Source organism: Musca autumnalis, unplaced genomic scaffold, assembly GCF_047663935.1.
Source record: "Musca autumnalis isolate F117 unplaced genomic scaffold, ASM4766393v1 scaffold_6, whole genome shotgun sequence".
NCBI lineage: Eukaryota > Metazoa > Arthropoda > Insecta > Diptera > Muscidae > Musca > Musca autumnalis.
The window spans coordinates 3,841,703-3,867,137 of record NW_027412199.1 but is presented as its reverse complement, the minus strand read 5'-3'; the positions used below and the strand labels follow the sequence as shown (position 1 = coordinate 3,867,137).

The 25,435-nt window shown below is 34.3% G+C and overlaps 1 protein-coding gene across 6 annotated transcripts in view; it reads right to left on the bottom strand.

Annotated features, from left to right (window-relative positions):
- Positions 1-25,435, bottom strand: part of Ca-alpha1D (Ca[2+]-channel protein alpha[[1]] subunit D) — a 1,669,376-nt gene that overhangs the window by 971,149 nt on the left and 672,792 nt on the right. For all 6 annotated transcript variants that reach the window (XM_073958159.1, XM_073958162.1, XM_073958158.1 and 3 more), the window contains exon 13: positions 3,717-3,846. In XM_073958159.1, the coding sequence (XP_073814260.1) occupies positions 3,717-3,846 (130 nt within the window). The remainder of the gene's footprint in view (positions 1-3,716; positions 3,847-25,435) is intronic.

Below are 25,435 nucleotides of genomic sequence, written 5' to 3'. Positions count from 1 at the left end.
ACTTTTGTCCAAAGTCAAGTTTGAGTTGAATGTTGCTTTTTTTAAAGGAGATAATAAAAATTTACGCATTTATTTATTTTTAAAATAATTTTTTGGAAGTGATGTCCAATACAGGCAACTCTTTTAAGATAGGTATTCACAATTTTTTATAACTTTTCCAATATCATCATAATATTTATTTCTACAATATATATTTGCAGATCGAATAACTTTACTTATTCGCTTAAGTCAGTTTTTGGTCCATGTTTTACTGCAAATAAAAAGGGAGTCTTTAATAATTCTTGTAGTATAAACTCTGCTAGTGTAGAGAAGGACGCGAAGCCCGCAAACAACTGCTGCTAGGCTTCAATGGCTCCCGAAGTCCTACGTCTACATAGTCCAAGAGATGCCTGGTTCACTTTTTATCAAAAGAACTGCATCCATAACAGTTTACATGTGTGTCCATTACATTATTTATTTTGCTAATGCATTTACAAATATCATGCATTGCACTGCTTTGTTAGCGTACATGTGTATCCTACTATGAATCAACTTGCTTGAGATGTCGTTAGTATATATGGTAAAAAGAAGTGGGCGTTGTCATATATGTCACTCCTGATCGACTCTGAAGCCTCCAACAAGGCACTTACGCAACTATGGTCAGGTCGGAAACTAGACCATAAACAGTCTGTTAATAAAGATTTGTTTTGCAGATATTCTGAATTTTGTTTGTGCATTATCTTCTTAGACACTTTAGAGAGGAAAGATAAGATTGAGATAGGCCCATATTTCATGTTTGTTTTTGGAACAGGGATAATCCTAGCATGTTCCCATGAAGTGGGGTACACAATGGAAGTCAAAATATTGTTAAAAAATAAATTAGAAATGTCAGTAGGTGAAGGATCAGCATGCGTACGGACTTAGGATATATTCCGTGGGGACCTATGGCGTTAGATTTTTTATCTTTGAAACACATAATTATTTTATTCTCCGTGACACATCTAAACTAAAAATGTCCTACCCAAAGTTATCCATATTCCATATCAGTATCATATTGGGATGTACGAGGGATGCACGAAAACTATCTGGCCTAGGCAACTCCGAGTTTTGCCAGGAGTCATTTGAAAATTTCTTTGGAAAGTTTGACAGTATTTAGCCTAGACGTAAGAAGGACAGTCAGTCGTACGACCACGCGATAAGTTGTTTACAATGACTTGAAAGTTTCACAATTTTCGACGTGGATAATCGCGGAAGAGTGCATCGATCAAATTAAATCTTTGTATGTTAATAAAGGACTATAAAAAACTATAGGACTATAAAAAACTGGTTTACTGAATTCAATCGTGGCCGGCCCTCGCCAAAAAAAACGAAGGTGTTCAGGGTCGCCCAAAATCGGCCGTTGTGCCAGAAAAGAAATATGCCGCTAGTAAACGGATTCGAGATCGCCTAGTTATATACCGTGAGATAGATGCATCCTTGGGTATTTCCTCCACCAAACATTTGATATTGCCTAAACACCTGGCCGCAAAAATGTATTTTTCTCGTAAGATTCAGCAAAATTGGAAAATCACTCAAAAAAGGATTGTTTCAAAGAAACTGTGCATAAAATCGATAGCGGTGCTTCAGACGACTTCTTTCCAGAAGAAGGCGAGTATCCCAACTGAAGAATAGCACTTTTTTGTAAACAAGGTTAAATTCGAATGAGACATATATATGTTCTACCATCGGCGAAGCTCTTCACATAATGGTGCTTTTGCTGGTGGTACAATCAATTATAAGCTTTATGTTTTTGTTGGACGGGCATAAACAAATAGTAAAGATAAGCAAGTAAAAACTCGTTAAGTTCTTTATACCCTCCACCATAAAATATTGTGAACTAAAGCGGAATAATTATTTTCTTTCCTGTCCACAATTTTAGGCGGAGATATTTTGTGACCACTGATACCTAAATTAAGGTAAAAAAATCATAAAAAATATATTCAATCGGTCGAGAACCTTATATGGGGCTATATCAAAGTGTGGACCTACGGTTCTGGTGGAGAAGTTTTGGACCACTGGGAACCTCAAATGTCGAATTGCAGATAGTTGGGCCAAAAACTCTAGCCAAAATCCGAAAATAGGGAGGTACCGATGGACCTATGTTGATAGTACCGAAATATGGGGAGGCACCGTTTTATGGGGGCAATACAAAACATGGACCTATGTTCACAATTTATATAGGGGGATTAAACAAAAACATGTACCCATATTCACAGTTTTTGGTGGAGATGCTGTGTGACCACTAGTAACCTCAAATGTCGAGTTACAAGTAGTTATGTCGAAAATTGTAGCAAAAACCTTCAAAATACCGAATATCGAGATGTGCCGATAAATGGGAACTATGAACATGGACATATATTGACAGTTTTTGGTGGCGATGTTTTGTGACCACTGGGAACCTTAAACGTCAAATTACTGCTAGTTCGGTTGCAAAATATAGCTACAATCCCAAAAATATCGAAAATGGGGAAATACATTATATGGGGGCTGTTATGTTTGTTATGTTATGCATGTTTACAGTTTTTGGAGGAGATAGTTTGTGACTACTGGGAACCTCAAATGCTCAATTACAGGTAGTTCGGTTAAAAATAGTTGCTAAAATCTGGGGGCTATACCAAAAAATGGATCTATGTTGATAGTTTTTAGTGGAGATGTTTCATGATCACTAGCAACCTCAATTGTCATATTACAGGAAGTTCGGTCAAAAATTTTAGCTAAAATCCTCAAAATATCGAAAATCGGAAGGTACCGCTACATGGGGTATACCAAAATTTGGACCTACATTGGCAGATATTTTGTGACCACTGGTAACCCAAAACGTGAAATTACACGTAGTTCGATTAAGAAATACCGAAAAACGGACTTGACTTGCCTATGAAAAAAAAATTTAATTAAATTGCTTTGGTGTCCGTTTAGTAAAAATCTAGTATCTCACTCATTGAGCAATCGAACTGAAACTTTACACACTTTTCAGATTTGGATGACAATACATGAGTATGAAACCAAAACCAATATGGGTCCATTTCTCATATAACCGATTTCAGGTGTTTTGTGGATATTGCCCCAATTTTTTGTCCGAATTGGCTGTAACTTGGCATTTGGAGTTCCCAATTATACAGAAACTCCCACACCAAAAATTGTGGACATGGGTCAGATTTTGGTGTAGCCCCCATAGAACGGTTCCACTCGATTTCAGACAATTTAAAGTTTTTACCTACATTTTCGGCCTAAATTGACTGCAATTTGGTCATGGACTTCTCAGTGGTCAAAAAATGTATTTACTAAAAAATTAAAAATAAAAAATTATACAAAAATAAGTATCAGTGTTTTATTTATAAATGCACTTAAACCTAGAAAATAATTTGTCGCTTAGCCTCAATAAGTATATTCTTCCTCATGATGGAATCTCTCAAATAAAACACTTGCATTTAAATTAAAAATGGTGGCAAAATTTAACAGCAAGCGTTTTATTTGAGAGATTCCATCATGAGGAAGAATATACTTATTGAGGCTAAGCGACAAATTATTTTATAGTTTTAAGTGTATTTATAGATAAAACACTGAAACTTAATTTTTTTTATTATTTTTTATAAGCTTTATGTTTTTGTTGGACGGGCATAAACAAACAATAAAGATAAACAAATAATAAACAAAGTATGATATATGTGTATGAAAGGTATTTAGAGTAATTTACTTACAATATTCCTACTTGCATCTGCTTTTAAGGGATTTTCTGCTGCTAGCATAGCTGAAGAAAACATTATGCAGCACAATATGAAATTACCAAAGTTACTGTGATTGCACAATCGGTGACAAAATACTCGGAATCTATAGAAAAAGATTATTACTTAGATGTTGTTATCACAATTAAGAAAAAGTTAAATTTTGAAAAATATATATAAATAAATATCGACAACGCCAGAGTAAGATTTTGGAAAATTCAGTGCTATGATAAATTTTTAATTTTTTTTGTTTTTTTCCACAGGCTGGCAATATTTTTATTTTAATATTTAAAAACAACGAATTTATTAATTGAGAAAATTTGGCATTGTTTGCCAATGGTCACTCTTATATTTCGAACAGACGATTGATGTATAGGTACAAAAAGTTTTTTGTGGAAGTAGTTAGCAAAAAAAGACAAGAGAACTAATGAAATTATACCTTACCTTACCCCTTGGGGAACAACGCCAAAAATCCACTAGTGTAGTACATTTACCAGGCGTTACGAAATAAGTCCCCAAACTGAAAATGAAATAAGTCCCCAAAAATTTAAATGAAATAACTCCCCAACGAAGTGAAATAACTCCCCAAAATAAAATGAAATAACTCCCCAAATTTGGGGACTTATTTCATTATGAAACAAGTCCCCAATTGTAAAAATGAAATAATTCCCCAAAAAAATTCATCGATTGTTATGTTTTTTTTTGTTCGTATGTAGCAAAAATAGTAATTGATAACATATACAGTTATACAACATCAATTAAGATACAAATTTTCTAGGCGACAAGTCCACTTGAAGGCGTTATTTTGTTCTGCAATTGAGTTATTTTTCAAAGATTTTGTTTTCATCTGAAAAGCAAACTTTTCGAATTTCCTCTTGGAAAATATTTACTTTTGGTACCACATTTGTACACATGCCGTTTCTCTCATATATTATCCAAGTTAAAAAGATTTTCACCGTTATCTTACCGTTTTCCAATAACTCTGTTGACTTATCTATTTCACTGTCTTTCATAGGAATATTTTTTTAATAAAGATAAATGTTCAATGCTTTCAAATATTAAGAATTTTAATGTAAATTATTTTGTTGTGAAAATAGGGTGATATTTTGGTATGAAACAAAAATTCGCGCGAATATTGGTTTCATAACAAAATATCAACCTATTTTCACAACAAAATAATTTACGATCAAATACGATGAATGGTAGTACAAGTAGTTGTTTGTGGGGAAAAGGACGTGTCTTGGTTTCAAGTTAAAAATTCGCGCGAATTTTTAACTTGATACCAAGACACGTCCTTTTTCCCACAAACAACTACTCGTACTACAATTCATCGAAAACGATTTACTTTCACAATCATATTTCCCTATGCTTTTAGATATATATACTCCTTCTTCATTCTAATGATTAAGCTCCATATTTTTTGTTAAACAAACTTTCCATCTTCCACATTCACTCTTGATTTGCAACCTTTTATGCTGCAAATGCAGGTGTTGTGTGTAAATCATTTTTGGAATATATAATACCTTCGAAATTTTTTCTCAGCGGCAATAATTTCGACTTCCATACTAATCAGTAGACGCTCTTCAAAAAACTACTTGATAAGCAATAACTACATGAGAAAGCATAACGAATGCGTGGTAAGTCCAGTGGGATATAATTTGCAATTTTAGAAAAATGAAATAAGTCCCCAAATTAATTTTTGGGGATTTATTTCATTTCTAAATTTGGGGAGTTATTTCATAATGAAATAAGCCTCCAAAATTTTTTTATGAAATAAATCCCCAGAAAAATTAAATAAATCCCCAAAAATTTAAATTATAGTTGTTGTTGTTTTGTGTATAAAATTTTGGGGACTTATTTCATTTTCAGTTTGGGGAGTTATTTCATTGGGGACTTATTTCGTAACGCCCATTTACCACTGTATAAAAAAATACGTATTGTCTTTTATAATTTTAATCATTTATTTTATTAGCAAAATACCGGGTGATCCAAAATGAGGTACTTTTTTCAACAGACTTTTTTGACAGATCACGCGTAAGTCGTGTCCCTGTTTCATGTTTGTTTAGTGCTGTTTGGCATTTTATCATGAAAAAGCTTATGTCTCTACAACTTTTACAAATCGTTCAACTTTATTACGAAAAATTACGTTATGTGTGAAGTGTGTTTCGAGCCTAAATTTTTTCAGTGATGAGGCACATTTTTGTCTTTTTAGGTATGTAAAGAAGCAAAATTGCCACATTTGGACAGAAGAGCAACTTAAAGAGATGCAAGAGCTGCCAGGGTGAATCGTAGGACCTTATTTCTTCAAAATGATCCCGGTTAGGACGTCATCGTCAATGGCGACCGTTATTGCGCCGTGATAACCGACTATTTGATGTCTGAAATTGAAGCACGTAATCTCGGCGACATTTGGTTTCAACAAAAAAGCGCAACTTCCCACATCGCATCAATCAATTGATTTATTGAAAGAACACTTCGGTGAGCACGTTTTAGACCAGTCGATTGGCCACCAAGATCGTCTCATATCACTCCGTTAGACTTTTTCCTGTGAGAATATGTAAAGTCAAAATTGTATGCGGATAAAGCCGCTTCGATTCCGGTCTTTGGATCGAATGTTATTTCAAATGATAATAAACATTCCCCATTCAATTTGGTTTTTTTTTTTAAGAAAATAGGAACCTCTTAATATATCACCATTTATATATTGTATTGTCAAAATTATTATTTATTATTTACATATACGATTTAAAAATGCCTCATAACTGTTCCTTTAAATTGGATTTTCCTTAATGACACCTCCGAATTTGTTAACTATTAACTGGTTAAATATTCACCTATTATGGGGAGGATTGCAGGGACTGGTTCGGGGTATCTTCTTTGATATTTATTGATTTGTGTTTTATTTTATAATAAAAAGCGCAGTGTTCAAGGAACTATTACAATATGTATTATAAAAACTGTTCCTTTAATATTAGTGACTTAAAAACATATAAAAATGTTATGGTCTAGGACCATACTTCTGATGACGACTGTATTTTTTTTGTTTTGTTTTTTGATAATTTTGACTAGCGGTACGCAATATGTACAAAAGTACATAAATACATAAATACAAAAATACAAAGGTACCTGCTGCCGCTAACCAGTAACCTTCTGATCTCTTTTCCAATAAATCCTGGAATTAGCATCCTATAAAGAAACGCAAAGAGCAGCGATGGTTCAGTTCGTCACTGATCTTTTAGAGCGTTCGACCGTACTTCCTCTTCCTCAAGAGAAAGTTACGTACATATTTACAAGTTAGAAACAGTTCAACGATAAACACTGTGTTAAATATTAAGAACAAGAAGTTAAAACAAGAAAACTACATTTTCTTATGTTAACAAACACAAAGTTAAACATTGAACACAAAGATTGTTGTTAATGTAAAATTAAAAATCTATTTTGAACAAAATTCTAAATTGTGCTACTTAAAATCCTAAAATCGCATTAAAACCTAAACTTTTTGTACATACACACATGTTCCACATAACTTGAATTACCCATAAAACCAAACATTGCAAAATTACAAAAACACATTCACACATGCTTATCATTTCTGAAAGGAAAAACATAAAAAAGGTTTGTAACTAATCATTCTCGTCCACTGCAAGCCAGATAGTGTTTTTATAAATAATTTAAAAAATTCAACATGAATTGTGAGACAAAAACTACAAAATACAACAAATTTCAATAACTAAATAAATAATAAAAATGAATGAAAATTAACGCTAACAAACAGACCAGAATACTCAGTGATAATTAATAAATTAAAAAAACGTGGGAAAAATACAAACAACTTTACCGAAAAGTGCCGCTAAAATACAAAAACTTATATTGGAAAAAAGAGAAGACAGTGAAAGTATAAAAAACGAAAAAAAAAACATACAAAATTTCCAGTGAGAAAAAGAGAATTGCCAAAATAAAAGAACACAACAAGTGGCTGAACATAGAACAGTGAAAAGTGCAACAAATAGTTTTGGAAGCATCTAAGGGACAATAACATCAAAATCGTTATGTGGAACTAACAGAGAAAAAGCTCAGTTGAAAACAAAAAAGTTATCTATAGTTGTTCAAAGAAATTAAAAAAGAAAATAAATTTAATTAATTTTCCATTTCTAACTAAAACAAAATTAAAAAAGTATCATAAATTTATATAGAAACAACAAATACAAAAAAGAGTATACCTTAAGAATAAATAATAAAAAACAAACTACAATAACTACAAAACTGTGCTAATACATATTTTGTAACACAAAATTTACAACAACAATTCAAAAAATCAGTAAATAAAAGCGGTACGGTTTTTAACAAATTAAAAAGAAATATTTAACAAATGACAAAACAACAACAACAATAGCCAACAAGCAGAAAGAAGAAGACACAGTGGAACATTGTGCACCACTAGGGTATAACACACAAACACACACTCCCAACTATACAAAGAGAGTCTCAAAGTGAGTACAAATATGTTTTTGTGCTTTGAAGCCTGGAATCGAGAATGGATTAAGGGTGCGGCTAAATTTGACACCGACTATTTTTACATACAATTCGACACCATTTAACACACTGACCCAATCGCAACATATTTTTGGATCACGGACAAACGTTAGTCCCTTTTTTACTGCTAGGGAATACATAAATTCATCCACATTTACACATGCATTAAAAGCTATAGATTTCTCTTATTAAATTGTTAAAATTTGTGGAATTTTTTCCAAAATCGGCAAAATTACCAGTGATTTGCTAAATAGAGATAATTTTTCGGAAAACGTTGGAAAGTCTGTCGTTCGATTTGTGGAAAGTTAGAATTTAGACTATTTTTTTCTCTCTTGTCAATCTCATTGTCTGTCCCTTTACTGTGGGAACTTTGTAAAATTGACCCGCCATAATTAAAATGCTTTTCATAAAAAGTTTTTGAAGCCATATTGAAGAAAAATACTTACATAGTCTCACATACACTTTACAAATCAATTCCCTTTGAAATTATTGATTTTTTGGTAATTATTGCTTGTTTTTTGGAATCTTGCATATTTTGGGAATATTCCCTTTACATACACACCAAACGTAGTGACACAACAATTAACATAAACTTGTCAGACATTTTGTGAAATATTTTATACCAACTACTATACAAACATACATAGCGTTTTTATGCAAATTTCGACGCATTTTTCTGGCGTCATCATTTACCCACCATAACCTTGCAATTTTTATATATATTTTTGTGGGAATTTTTAAGAAAAATCGCGGTTTATCAAAAACACATACTTAACCCTACCCAGTTGTTCAATAAATAGCAATTGTCTACTTTGACATAGGCATGTAACTAGTTACTCATTGATCCTAGTTACTTTACACCCAAAAATGGCACACAATCTCTTGTAATCTCTTTTCAACATTATTTGGTTTTTTTTTAACAAAATAGAAAAAATATTCTGTCATTTTGTTTGTTTATTCATAATTAAAAATTTTTATTGATGCGTTTGTTGTGAAAAAATTTAAGATGCAAAAAAGAACGTGTTACCAGCTAAATCATAAAAAGGATGAATAATTTAAGAAGAATATTTATAATATATTTGTGGTAAGTATTGATACATGTCTTGTCACAATTCATTATCGCGACATTTCATTAAACTTTTATACATTTTATTTCAGGAACTTTTGAATGATCTGAAGGACCCAGGAGAAAAACATTCCAAGGATCAAATAAACATCAGTCGCTGTATCAAGTAGTCATACACTAGTTCCAGAATCAAGGATCAAGATCTGTATGTATACAAGATTATAATGTCCTTTGTAAAATATTTGCACTCCATGTATTAGAATAAAGTGTGGCTAATGCATATATGCATTAACCCATTTATCTTACTTCAAGTTACTAGTATTTTTGGCTATCATTTCTGACTACCGAATTGACTGGTTACTCGTAATGCACTGAGGAGACGATTGCCTTTCACACGACTATCGAATTGGGTGGTTACTGGTAATGCTGTGAGAGGACAATTGCCTTTCACATGACTATCGAATTGGGTGGTTACTGGTAATGCAGTGAGGGGACAATAGACCCCTTCCTATGACATCCCCATGTTAAATTCTCCAGTCTATAACATTGCGAGTAGATTGGGTGGTAACTTGGGGTGTTTACCAGTAGCCAGCAAAATTGCTAGTTATTCCCTAGTTACCCGAACAACTGGGTACAAAGAATTTTACATAATCATACATTCACATTTGAACATTGCTAAATAGTTTTACATAATCGCCATATTGGAATCCCAATACATTGCTTTGGGAATTTTTGGCGAAAATTGGAGCCTTTTGGAACCTATGAAATAAAAAGATGCGTTTGGTGGACAAGCGCTATAACACTTTGAGGTTAACTTACCATAAAATTAGATCATTTTTTAGAAAAGCGTCTGGTGGACAAGCGCAATGAATTGTATGTTAACTAACCTTAAAAAAATATTCTATACATTTTATGAAAACAAACTTGCATTTTTTATTGTTCATTTATTTCAAATAAAAGTAATTTTATTTCATTATTTCTCAGCGCTTAAAATACTTAATAGAGGCTAGCTGGCAATATTTACAAAATTATACACTCGTAAAATATATCTACAATCATAACTTAATATTATTAACAAATATATTTTAGGAAAGTTTTAAAAAAGTGTATGCTGTAATAAATTACAACGATAGAAGTATTTCAACATTCTCAATAAGGTACTTTTTATAATTCGTGCTTGAATTGAGAAAATTTTAATATATTTCTTAAAGTATTTGGGAGGACATTATGTTCTTTTGGCCGCATATATGTAATGCGGTTTTTAGTTTCATCTAACCGTCAACGAGCTACATTACAATTTCTTGCTTTCCTTGTCATTCGTTGTGTAACCCCTAAAATCGAATTAATGTGAAGAGTATGGGATCCAACTCCCCTGATACACTTAAAAATAAACATGTTTAGTTGCTGTTTATATATACCTCCCATTGGTAGGACATTGACTGCATGTTCTCTAAATAGATCTTATGTTGAAATCCTTCTCGGTAGATTGAAAACAAGTTTTAGAGCGGTGTTCTGAGATGCCTGAAGAGATTTAAGAACTGTCGAATTTTTTCCCGCATATAACATTGGCAAATAAGTTAAGTGCGAATGAACCAAAGACTGGTAGATCATTGTTATTGCTTTCTTTTATACGCCTATTTATAAACACTTTGTCAATTTGTACTTTGGAGTTATACAAAATTTAAACACACACAAACACATACATTGAACATAGTTAACTTAGATTTTATGAACCTTTATGTAAATCGAAATTTATAATTTTCATTCATTCTAAAATAAAGAAACGTTGTTTGAGATTTGCTGCCTTTGGATTAATCTGGATTGGATTTCCAGACTTTCACTATCTCGAGCGAATTGGGAATATTATAAATCTCTGAACTCTGCCAGAAGGAAGTTGGAAAATTTTCAAAGCAAATTTTGGAAGTTTCCTGCGTAGTCTAAGTAATCATGGCTAGATTACGTTCTGGACGAGCAAGATCCGTTTCTCCTGTCAATGGGTTTCCGGATCAGTTAAATGCAACAACGAGAGAGGCAGCTCCGCCCATGGAATATCAAATAATGGGCGTAATTGAAGGCTTAAGGGATTTGAACACAGTCGTTCTAGAAAGCCGTACGGATATTACTTGCTTACGGAAGCAAATAGATGACATGGAAGTAAGAATTTCAAGAACCGCAATGGGAAGTTCAATCTCAACAAGGAGTGATGTGCAGTTTCCAAAAAGAAATATATCAGGTGAGAATGTTGCCGGTCAGCCCGACAATTTCAATGCAAAAATCCGTGAAGACCAAGTTCCAAGCAGGAACGTAGGAGATGCTGCATCTCAGCATGAATGTACGCAGAATGTATGTGTAAGTTGTACGACGTGCCGCCATTTACCGGTAATGCCGTTATTTATTGCCAATTTTAATGATACGACTGAAGCGTTAGATACAGTCATCGCCAGAATTTAATGAGACTCCAACAATGCGTTTCTGGACCTGCTACAGAAGCAGTTTCATCTATGCTTATTTATCCGAATTATGTTCCGAAGGTAATAGAGGAGCTAGAGTTTCGTTTTGGGAGGCCATATATTTGTACGATCTTCCTCATTTTGGAATTGCAAACCCTCACAAGGCGGAAAAGCCACGGGTTGTGTTTGATGCGGCTGCTAAAATTGCGGATGTGTCGTTAAATTCCTGTTCTCTTAAAGGACCTGAACATGCGAAACCTCTTCTAGAAATATTTCTAAAATTTCGTCAAGGAACTTTTGTTTCGGCAACAAGAATGAACCAGTGCAATATTTTGTTATGGTTCCATGATATTTGGTGCTATATGTTCTCCTTGTTGTGCAGAATATATAAAGAATTGTAATGCTACAGACTTTGTCCAAATATATCCAGATGCCGCAGGAGACCTAATTGAAAACACTACGTCGATGACTTTGTTGCAAGTTTTAAAAACGAGGCTGAAGCAATCGAAATATGTAAGCGAGTAAGAGGATTTGTTTCCAACAGTAATTATTTTTGAGTTTGAGAATGTACTGGAATAAAAGTGAAGATGTTTTTCAATTTAAAACAAGACTTTACTCTCTTGCCGAAGATGTTTTAAATGATTCCAGAGTTCCAACGAAATGAGAACTATTAAAGATTGCTATGGCTGTCTTTGATCCGATTGGCTTGTTTGCAGATTTCCTGTTATATTAAAAAATATTGGCGCAAAAAACATGGAAATATCAAATAGATTAGGATGATCCAATACATAAAGACTTGCAGAAAAAATGGTGCATGTGGTGGAATGAGTTTAGAAACATACAAGATTTCAAAATAAATCGTTGTCTGTCGACAAAGTTGTTTGAATCCGATATACAACTACATGTATTTGTTGATGCAAGTCAGGAAGCATTTTCAGCAGTATGTTACTTTAAAATTAATGAATCTGTTTCGTTCGTCATGGGTAAAATAAGATGTGCACCTATTAGGATATTGAGTATTCCCCGTTTAGAACTCCAAGCCGCCGTTTTGGGAACAAGGTTAAGCCAAGTTATAATACAAAACCATGAAGTCAGCATATGAAAAGTATTTTATTTGCCCGATTCTCAAATTATTTTGCAGTGAATATATTCAAGCGAAAGCCACTTTAAAGCCTTTGTCAGTCATCGAATTGCGGAATTTTTGTGTTCAACGAATCCTTGTCAATGGAGATATGTTCCTTCTCAGCAAAATCCGGCTGATTCCGGAACACGTACTGTTATTCCTCCGAAGTGAACTAATAATAGCATTTGGATAACAGGTCCATCATTTCTTAAAGAAGACGAAAATCATTGGCCAGGAAATGAAATTATTTTTAACAAGGGTACACGAGAAGAAGAATTATGTTCTAACTTTCATGTGTGTATGGTTCAAGATCAGTCGCTAACTAATACTTTCTCATCATGTACAAGGCTAAAAAGGAGCGTAGCTTGGGTATAACGATTTGCTAGGGTATGTCCCGTTTATTCAGGTGATTTGAATAATATCGAAATAGATCGAGCTGGTAAAACAATCTGTAAATTGGTACAAGCTGAATGTTTTAAAGTGAATTAAGGGCTTTAAGAGAGGGCGTGTCAATTTCAAGAAGTAGTACTCTGTACAGCTTAGTTCCTTATTTGGGCGATTATGGCATACTTCGTGTGAAGGGATGTTTGGATTAAGCTTTGTGTTTGCCGTTTGACGCAAGAAGACCAATAATACTACCCCAAAACCACCGGTTGTCTAAATTAATAATGAAGTATTATCACAAAAAAAATCACCGCCAAAACAAAAGTATCGCTAAAAACGATTTACGCAGAGATATTGGATTCCTAAAATAAAAACTCTGTACAATAGAATGAAGCTTGGGTGTCTGACATGCAAAATTGATTCTGTTCAATAATCCTGACACAAATGGGAAAATTACCACCGGATCGAGTTACGCCATTTCTAAGGCCGTTTACATATACAGGTGTGTATCTTTACGGTCCCTTCGGCGTGACAATTGGACGTCGTAAAGACAAGAGAAGAGACTAGCCCATTATTTGTCTACAGATGCCTTTATCTTATGTCTGAGAAATTCTATTAATCGCCGAGGTACACCCGTACGAATAAGGAGTGATAATGGCACTAATTTTATTGGAGCACAAAAACTTTTAAATAAGGAAGAACAACTTATTAATGAACATGATCTTTTCGAAGAAGCGTCTAGCCGAAATATAGAATGGATTTTTAATTGCCCGAAGAACCCTAGTTCTGGTGGCGCATGGGAACGATTAATTCAGATAATAAAACGATTGCTTCAGAAAACACTAAAAGAATCATCTCCACAAGTTGAAACAATGCAGAGTGTCTTAATTGAAGCTGAGAACATTATAAACTCAAGACCACTGACTAAAGTACCGGTCGCAGAAGAGGATGATGAACCTCTTACACCAAATCATTTTTTAATCGGCTGTTTAAATTCTACGCAAACTCCGAACGTAACTGATGAGAAGTTGTGCATTCGTAAACAATGGAAAATTGCACAAAATTTTAAAGACCGTTTATGGAAAAGATGTATCACCGAATATCTTCCACAGCTGATTTGTATGACTAAATGGCGAAATAATTCAGTTCCTGTTGAAGTTGGCGATCTCGTAATAATTTTGGACAAATCCCTTCCCAGAAGTCAATAATTCAAAGGCCGAATTATAAACTTTTTCCTGTCAAGGACGGCCAAATTAGAAATGCGGAAGTTAAAACAACAAGTGGAATCAAACGCATACATCTATCGAAATTGGCAGTTTTTGCAAAGAATATTGGCGATCAGATTGATTCACGGGGAGGAGAATGTTATTGCTTTCTTTTATACACCTATTTATAAATAATTTGTCAATTTGTACTTTGGAGTTATACAAAATTTAAATACACACAAACACATACATTCAACGTAGTAAACTTAAATTTTATGAAACTTTAAGTAAATCAAAATTAACAATTTTCATTCATTCTAAAATAAAGAAACGTTGAGAAAACAACAATTGCCGAACAATCATCATTTTGACATCAACGCTAAGTTTCCTTTTAAATTTGTACAGAGATACCAATACCAGATGCCATTTTGGATTTCAGGATACAAAAGTGTTCATTTTTAATTTTTAATATCGTTAACGTTTATTTTAAACAACAAAGGCCCAAGCAGCCTACCTTGTGGCACTCCGCGTGAGACTGTAAGTATGTCGCTAGAACACTCCTCAATTTGGAAATGTTGTCCGCTGTTTCCTAAATAAATTCTGAAAAGTAATACAGTGCTGGAAGAAAGTCCAAGTGCCTGCAGCTTACGTACAAGTATATCACGATATACCAAGCCAAAGGATTTATAAGATCAAAGAAAACTCCAGCTACTTTATGACCACCATCTAATCCCCCATATATAAAAACGATAAGGTTTACCACACACTTATTGGTTCCAGAACCCTTTTTAGAGTCATACTGTCTCTCAAACATCATATTAATATTTTCAAGATAATAAGTTACTTGCAAGAACATAATTCTCTCAATGATTTTATTGACTACTGAGAGCATATTAATTGGTTATAGTTTTGGATTAATTGACTATCTTACTTATTAATTGTAAATTTGTGGTTATCTTTTTAAATCCAGGTGCTATATATTTGTGCAAACTTCCCATCACCTTCTCTACCATTTCTGAGTTAAGTGGCGCAAAACTGAAATTATTATTTGATTGGACTAAGGTTCGAAAAACATTAATGTCGTCTGTAGCATAACTAGATATATCAGAACGTAAACTGTTTATGGAATCTGGAAAGTATTCGTTAAAAGATGTAGCATTTTCCTGATTTGAAAACAAAAGAACACCATTCTCCGTCAAAATACTTCGTAAACTTGACCTACTCCTTCCTAATTGATGTTCAAAAAATGTCAGGTTTTCTTTACATTCCCTCTTCACCTTCTCAAATTATTCTTGTAGAAGTCTTCTATTAGTGCGTTGCTAATTTTTTTATGATTTTATTTATTCTCTTCAGCAACTCAGATGTGTTTTTATTATCCGTATCCCTTCTTCTTTTTGATAGAAGTTTATTCTTATACTGAATTAAACATTCCAGACCATCTGTCACCCACGGACTTATTTTCCTTTTAAAATCACTAAAAGTGTTTTCAACAGAAAATACCGACAATTGTCTAGTCACATTACTGAATACACAATCTAAGCAAGACTTACTTGATGGACGAGTTACAAGTTTATGACAGGGTACCGTATCAACTTCAGCAAAAACTTCAAGAAGTGCTCTGCTTTGCATATTTTCAGATAACAAATTAATATTTAAATCCCCCATTAATATACAAGGAGAAGTATGAATATGTAATAAAAAATCTTGCAACTGTTTTAGAAACATATAGAAAGAAAATTTTTGTGATCTGTAGATAGAATATATTTACAATGGTTTGCTGCTACAATAATCTCCGGAAAAGATAAAGCGATAACATCTACGAAATTATCAGCTCGATTAATCAATACTTTGAATTTTATATGTTTGCTTATATATATCGTAGTTCCCCCAAGCGCAGCATTTCTACACCATTAAACTGCATTAAAACAATCAATATCATATAAATTTCTTAGTCTACGATCGAACCATGTTTCGTGGATAGCCATGACCGATGGAATGCTAGGCAATTCACAAACAATTCTCTTAGATTCGTTGAATTTATTTAAAGAATAAATACTTCTGACGGTGAATGATAATATATTTAAATATTTGGAATTTAATTTATTCTATGAATATTCATTAAATGCATTTAAGTTATAAAAATGATATAACTGCATAATAAGTATAGTTTGGCATTAAGTCAGTTTATATAAACAAAGTCATCATCACCATTTATTTCATCTTCATATACCTCAATTCTCCTTTCACTAGATGGAATTTTAGCTTGCTTGCATAAAATATCATCAACATCTTTCATTGACTTTATGCGTACAGCCCTCGAATTTTCATCCTTCTTCACAAACATTCTGCCATGGTTAGTATTGACGACTTTGTAGCCAACAGCTTTTAACGACTTGGCATAATTTAATAATTGCAAAGACTCTTTGCTTTTAAAGTCGTTGACATACCCTCCTTTCATATCTTCATAGTTTTTAGTTTAGTCTGGTTCGACTCTAAATAATTTTGTCTTTTTGTTGCAATACTCTTCGAATTTAATTTTTTTTCTGCTGTGCAACCCAGCACGCCTTTTCTAGTCGGATATTTATACCCTACACCACTATGTGGGGAGGGTATTATAAGTTGGTTTTGGTCAAAAAGTTTGTAACGCATCGAAATAATGACCCATACTTATATACAGTGTCGGCCACCTAATTAGGGACAATAAATTCAGTTCAATAGATTACTCGATTTCATTCAAAAATGTGAAGGTTTTTGTGAAATAAATTTTGTTTATAAGCTATTGGTATAAGCAGTATCGAGTGACGTCAAAAAATTCTGAGATTCCCCATGTGTGGGGCAAGTACAACCCACTTTTCTAAAAATGGTTCATATCAGTTTGGCCAGCTAATTAGGGACATTAGCTGTAAAATCAACTTTAATGTTAACTGATGCAAATTTTGTACAACAACTGCTTGCATTAGTTACTTTATAGTGTATTCAACAGATTTCATGCTTTACACTCACCGCAAGTCCTTTAAGGGGCCGAAGTATTACTATAATCCATGATAATGTGCTTCAGACCTTATTTTCCGCTAATACAGCAAACAAATGATATTTATTTCGCTCTTAATAACAAAAACTATATTTTTAGTAACACGAGATAACACTCCCAGCCACACACTACAATTACCGCTCCATACTGTTTGTAGATTTCTCCTTAAATTACTTAGTAACCAGTTTGGTTGAGTTACTATGGTGAAAATCCTATTTTAAGGATGAGATATGAGGATTTTTTAAATCAAAAAATTATGGTTTTCTGATCAATAGCATCCTGACATAATGTAAAAAAAAATATTTTGTCTCTACCTATAAAATTGAAATTTAGATGAGGGTTCATTTACATGCACAATTTTCACAAAGTCTGAAAAACACCCAACAAAGATGGATGCCCAAGGAATTGTGTTAGCTTTGTATGGAACAAAGTACATTTTCACATCGAAACCAATCGATAATACTCATTTTTGAGGGAAAAGGTGCATATAAACAATAAGTTGGTTTAATTGTATAGTTTTAAAATGACACACACAAATTTTCCTCCATGCCGAACAACTTCAGTTGTTGAAATAAATCCAAAATATTTTTAACACATTATGTGAGCATGCTTATTGATCAGATTACCATATTTTTTAGATTTAAAAAAGCCTGATATCTCATCCTTGAAATAGGATTTTCACCCTAGTAACTCATCCAATCGGGTTAATAAGTAATATAAGGATAAATGTACACCCCGTATGTGTAATAGTCCGTAGTTATAAATAAAACACGTCTGAATTGTTCTCGAACTCCGTAAAAAGTAATTTTTATTATATTTTCATATTTGATATCCACATGACATTATTGTCTATGCTACCGATACTACAGATACTATTTTTTTTATTTTATTTTTTTTTTCAAATTTAATATAAACAAATTATTCTGATTACATTCGATACTCCTGGAATCGTATTGGCTTTTGACATCTGCGTTTGGCTGGCAATAGTCGCCCCTGTTGCGGCGATCCCAAGTCCCCCCGTTGGCAATACGATCGAAGGAGATTGATTGCCCGTGGTTCGGGCACAAGGCTTTGATTTATTTCCTTCGTTCACAAGTGGATTGAACGATGATTCATTTATACTGTCGTCAATTGAAATTCGTTTAAGATGTGCAACGTTCCGTCGCTTCCTTCTTCCATTTTCCGTCGATTCAACCAAAGCTTCAGAACCACTCCTTTTCAATACTTTGTGTATGTTTGGCTCAAATGGTGAGTCTAATTTATTCATCACAACCTGCCGTTTTAATATGACCATATCCCCTTCTTTTATATCGATATGCTTAGCATTTCTCTTGGAATCTGCATATACCTTTCCTTTTTCTTTTTGTTCTTTGTCACGATCATGCAGCTCTTCGTCGATTTCCAATGGCTGTGTTATAGTTGGAAGCTTATCTCTTATCTTCCGATTGAACATCAATTCGGCTGGCGACTTCAATGTTGTTGAGTGTGGTGTTGATCGATACATCAACAAATATTTCAACAATTCTGCTTTCCAGTTGCTTTTTGTTGCTTGACTTATTTTCAGAACCTTCTATAGTGACCGATTTTGCCGCTCAACCTCACCATTTTGCTGGGGCCAGTATGGTGTCGTGTTTATCAATTTAATGTTGTTTATTTCGCAGTAATTTCGAAGCTCAGCGCCAAACTGTGGTCCATTATCTGCCGTAATGGATACTGGAAATCCAAATCGCGCAAAAATGATTTCCAATCGATTTATGGTTTCCATTGTATCGATCTTTGTCATTATCTCGACCTCCATGAAACGACTGTAGTAATCAACGATGACAAATAGGTGGTGACCCGAAGGTAATGGTCCACAAAAATCCACCGCTAGGTGCTGCCACGGTTCTGATGGTAATTCGGTTCTGCGTATCGGTTCTGGATTAGACGGTATACTAACGAGGGTACAACCTTGACACCTTTTTACCATGGCCTCAACATTTTGATCGATTCTAGGACACCATACTTTTGCTCGTAGACGTCTTTTCATTACCGTCATACCTGGATGTCCTTCATGGGCCAAATCTAGTACACGACTCCGCAAGTCCGATGGAATGACAATACGTGCGCCTCTTAATAGTATACGATCTGCAAAACTCAATTCTGTTTCATATACTTTGTATGATTCAGCAGCACCAACCCATTCTTGATTCATAATTGCATTTCTTACTGCTTGAATTTCATGGTCGTTATCAGACGCTTGTACTATTTCCTGAAGCTTCATCGCCTTTGGAGTTACATGCGATAGCAGCCAATTGACATAATAATCTGAGTCTTCGCACCGTTCTCCAGTAATTTCAATGTTTGCTATTGAACCAACGGCCAGTCGCGATAGTGGATCGCTTTGACTTACCAGGCCGGTAGATTACCTTGTATCGGTATGATTGTAATCTCAATACCCATCGTTCGATCCGCGCACATGGCTTCGATCTCGGTGCGAAGATTGTCTCCAGTGGTTTGTGGTCGGTGACTAGTTCAAATAGCTTTCCATAAACGTAGTAATGGAATCTTTCTACTGCCCATACCAAAGCAAGGGCTTCCTTCTCTGTTTGTCCCTTCTCATCAACGACATAAAAATCTGCTATAGTGCTTCTACCATCTATCTGAACCATCGCTTTGAAAACTCCCATAAGCTTCAACAGTTTTCCACCATATGCCGTGAGTCTTATCAGTTTGTTTCTGGCGACTGATTACATTTACATTTTTGCTTTTCAAATCCATCCAATTTTCTCGATCCACCACATTGTATTTTGATCCCGAGTCAATGATAGCCGTGGTCTCAACACCACCAATTTGACATCGTATTTCGTTTGAATTGTCGGGTGTACTAATGCATCATCAGCATTATCATCATAATTATCCATAGAAGAAACCATCTGCACCCCTTCCGTTTCGTGGTTACCTGTCCCTCTGTTTAATGACTTATAGCGTGAATGGTTTTCATCGTAATGCTCATTTATCTTGCGCTTCCGAATGTTCGTTGTCATACATTTCCGGGCAAAATGATTTTTTTCCACCACACCACAGTGGTTCCGCCCGTGGACAAAAATCGAAAAATTGATGGCGACAAATCTGATTGCGATTGAAATAAATATTCTCTAAACATATCAGATGTTTAACATCCAGCATTATTTATGTAAATTTACATCGGTTATACGCCAATTAAGTCGAAGAAACTGTGATTTGTATGTGAGGTCTTAAAAACGAAAAATACATCCGCAAAGCATTCGTAGGTTAGGAGTAAGATTATAAAAAATTGGAGAGGTAAATGTGTAATTTTCAAAATGAAACATATAGGTGAAGTCATTGACAATGTTTTTATGAAAAAACAAATTCATAATTCGTTTTCTAACTTCACTAAAAATAAATTCTTTATAAATGACTTTTTCTGCTATTTTTAATATAATTTCTGTTAATTCATGTTGAGTTTAACTAATGTTGTGAGCATTTGTGAGTCTCGAAATTTTTTTTAAAATGCAGGGGAAAGTCTCTAGTTTACGATTAAAGAAAGTCCAGCTGCCCCCATCTGCCACCCGCTAAGTTATTCCGCTTATACCTCCCCTGTAAACTCGTCAAAATTCCGAAAATCGGGAGGTACGTTTATATGGGAGCTATACCTAAACTTGGACCTATACTGAACTTTTTTTGCAAGGAGTTATGTTGCTCACTCAGAACTCAAAATGCAAAATTACAGCCAAATCGGTTGGAAAATGTGGGTAAAATCGTCAAAATTTCGAAAATCGGGAGGTACGTTTATATGGGGGCTATACCTAAACGTAGACCGATACTGACCATTTTTTGCACGGAGGTATTTGGTACACTCAGAACTCAAAATGCCAAATTACAGCCAAATCAGTTAGAAAATTTCGCTAAAATTTTCAAAATACCGAAAATCTGAGGGTACATTTATATGGGGGCTATACCTAAACGTGGACCTATATTGAATATTTTTTTGCAAGGAGGTAGTTTATTCACTCAGAAGTCAAAATGCAAAATAATATCCAAATCGGTTGGTAAATTTGGCCAAAATCGTCAAAATACCAAAAATGGGGCGGTACCATTCTATGGAAGCTATACCCAAATATGGACCTGCATCCACTAAAAATGGTTTTCTATCTTTTTGGCTTGTTATAAACCTACGTTTAAAATTTGGAGGCGGTAGCTCGACTAGAACTATTTTTGGCACTTTTTCCATACAAGTGGGACCACTGTGCACACTTCGAACATTCTTTACCCTTCGCTGGACAGCGATTGTCATTAGCCTTATGACCCTTTATTCCACACCGATAACATTCGAATCGATTGTTTTGGTTACTTCGGAATTGTAGTTTACGCATATCCTGATTGTCGAATTACTGTGACCATAAACTGACTTGGATGTTACAAACGACTTTTGCTGTTCCGATACTGCTTCTATAATCTTTGCCTTTTTAAAAATTTCATCCAAACTGTCATCACCATGTTCAAGAATCTTACGACGAAGCTGATCAGATGTACATGCCTCGGTGATTTGGTCCTTAATGTTGCTCTCAATTTAATTTCCAAAATTACAGTTTTCGGCCTGTGTAAGAAGACGCATTGCAAACAGCTCAATTCTCTCGTTTGGTTCTTGTTTCATTTTTCGGAAGATGTGTAGTTCATATGTTGCATTTCGTTTCGGTGCAAAGAAATTCTGTAATTTCATTACCGCATCATCATATTTGTTTAAATGAGGAATAAATCCACCAATCAGTGGCCCGCGTTTGACATAATCCTCTGTTTGCGGCAAATTGAAGAACACATCCTGCACTTTTGTGCCAGCATAATGTAACAACCAACTGTACTTTTCGCCACTATCTGTTATTCGATTTGCAGATGCAAAAAGCTCAAATCCACGCAACCAACTACTCCATTTAATTGCGCAGTTACCATCATCTATTTCAAATTAAAATTCCAACAGTCCACTTGTGAATTGTGTTCGGCCCATATCTAAATTTTAAAAACACGAATAATTTAATTTCCTGTGACATCTTCTTGAATCGTCACATCTTCATTTCGCTTCCCAAGTTCCGGGTTGCTTATACACATTGCATCTTGACTTGAATAAATGATTCTACTTTTCCATATTTTGCTCTCTTCTGAATTTAATCAATTGCGAACCGAATTTAATCATCGCACCAGCAAAATAATTCGTATTGTTCCATATGTATTCCGAATTTAATCAATTGCGAACCGAATTTAATCATCGCACCAGCAAAATACTTCGTATTGCTTCATATGTATTCCGAATTTAATCAATTTGCGAACCGAATTTAATCATCGCATTAGCAATACATCATCATCTTAACCGAATGTGAAACGAATTTAATCCTCACATTAGCAACTGGGAGCTGATTCTAATCATCGCATTTTCCAAAATTAAAAATTCCTGCACTATGTATAAGTAACCATACCATCGCTTGAACTTCCATAAACAGAAGTAAATATTCCAAACTCATGGTTCATTTCGATATTGTGTACATGTAAAAGAAAAGAAAAAAAAAATAATTAAGAGAAACAATCAATATATGTCACTACATTTATGAATTTTAACTGAATGTGGAAATTCAGTCTGAGATAGAATTGAAATGTTCACAATCCCTATTTCTCCCCGAAGCATTGTCGGATAATCGATCTTTTAACACAAGGAAGATTGAGACGATTCGTACAAATAAGACATTTATCATACATCTTACCTATATTATCCATGTCCATTTTAAATGATTCAAAACCGTTTCAACTTTTGCAAGTAATGCTTATTTATTTGATCCGGATGCTTTCTCAATCTGATTTTCTCCTCGTCGCCAATGTAATAGTCCGTAGTTATAAATAAAACACGTCTGAATTGTTCTCGAACTCCGTAAAAAGTAATTTTTATTATATTTTCATATTTGATATCCACATGACATTATTGTCTATGCTACCGATACTACAGTATGTAGGGGTAATTGCAGTGTATGGCTGGTAATGTTGTCTCGTGTTAGTAAAAATATAATTTTTGTTATAAAGAGCCAAATATATATCATTTGTTTGCTGTATTAACGGAAAATAAGGTCTGAATCATATTATCATGGATTATAGTAATAGTTCGGCCTCTTAAAGGACTTGCGGTGGGTGTAAAGCATGAAATCAATTGAATACACTATAAACTAACTAATACAAGCAATTGTTGTACAAAAATGTGCATCAGTTAACATTTAAACTGAATTTATTGTCCCTAATAACTGGCCGCCACTGTATACCAAAATGAATGTCTCGACAAGCTTAGTCGATCTGGCTATATGTGTCCGTCCGTCTGTCCATCTAAACTTTGTAATCACGCTACAAGTCGCAATTTTGAAGGGATCGTCACCACATTTTGGGTGTTGATGAGAGTCACGGAGGGGAAGAAGCCTATTGATTTTGGTGATGGTCGTATAATATTTAGGGATCGTAATGGGCAAAAAACTTATTTGGGGAAAAAGTCAACGTTTTATTTCAAAGCTAATTTCTGCGCATCTGTAAGGGTTATATCAAAAGCAAACCCTGCTCATGATGTATAGCAGGTTGTCGTAGGTGGTCAAACAACGAAGATATCGCAATAGTCGCTAATACAACCTAACTTTTCATTTTTGCGATTTTAATTATAATGACGAATATCACAGCTTTGGTTGGGGAGCTTTCAAAAGAAAAGCCTGACTATGAAAGTAGAATACCCCCCTTTACAATGATGCAAAGTAGGTTTGCGTAGGTGGCCAAATAATGGAGATATATGTAGCAATAGGCTGTAATACATCCCATTTTTCAATTTTTTCGAAATCGCGCTGCAGGTCGCAATTTTGGTCGGATCGTCACGAAATTTTGGGAGTTAATGGGGGTACCACAGAAGAAGAAGCCTATTGATTTTGGTGATGGTGGATAATATTCAGGGGTCGGAATGGCCAAAAACTTTTTTGGAGAAAAGGTCAACGTTTTATTTCCAAGCCAATAGCTCTGTTCAATTAAGAGGTACATAAAAAGCAAAACCTGGCAAGGAAAGCTGAAAATATCACCTTTACAAAAAAACAACAGAGGTATCGCAATAGTCGGTAATTCCACAGTCCAAAGAGGAAGAAGCCTATTGATTTTGGCGATAGTCGGATAATATTTAGGGGTCGGAATGGGGAGAAACTCATGTGGAGACAAATTCAAAGTTTTATTCTTTGTGAATATATCGGTTTCTAGTAGGGGCATTTCAACGGCAAAGCCTGCCAATGGAAGAAGAAAATACTACCTTTACATTAGTGTAAAGTAGGTTGGCGAAGGTGGTCAAACAAGGGAGATACCACAATAGTCGGTAATGCACCCAATTCTTTAATTTTTTGCAATCACGCTACAGGTGGCAATTTTGATCGCTTCTATAATTGACATACAATTTATGGCAGACAATCAGAGTAGCCAATTTTATAAGTTTTCCAACTCATCTAAATACTTCTCATCAGTGGTTTTTATTATCCAAATTTTGACTCTTTTTTGGTTTTTTTTTTTTTTTTTTGAAATATTTGATATCAAATATTTTAAGTTCCTGTCGAATCGATGGTTCTCCACAAAATTAGATCCGATTGTCGTCATTCAATTTATTTAGAAAGTAACAACAAAGTTTTTGCAAGGACAAATTTTTCGATGTTTTTAAGACCCAATAAAAATAAAAGTTTGTACCCTTAAAGGTCATCTTTGTCAAACTCTTGTAAAACAACAATGATGCATAAAACAAAATGCTTAAGATTGGCAAAATGCGTTAATGACTTGCACGATTACGTTTAAATTTTAAGCATTGCTAACACTGATGACATGCATACCCTGGAGGCATCACGAGTGGATCTAGACT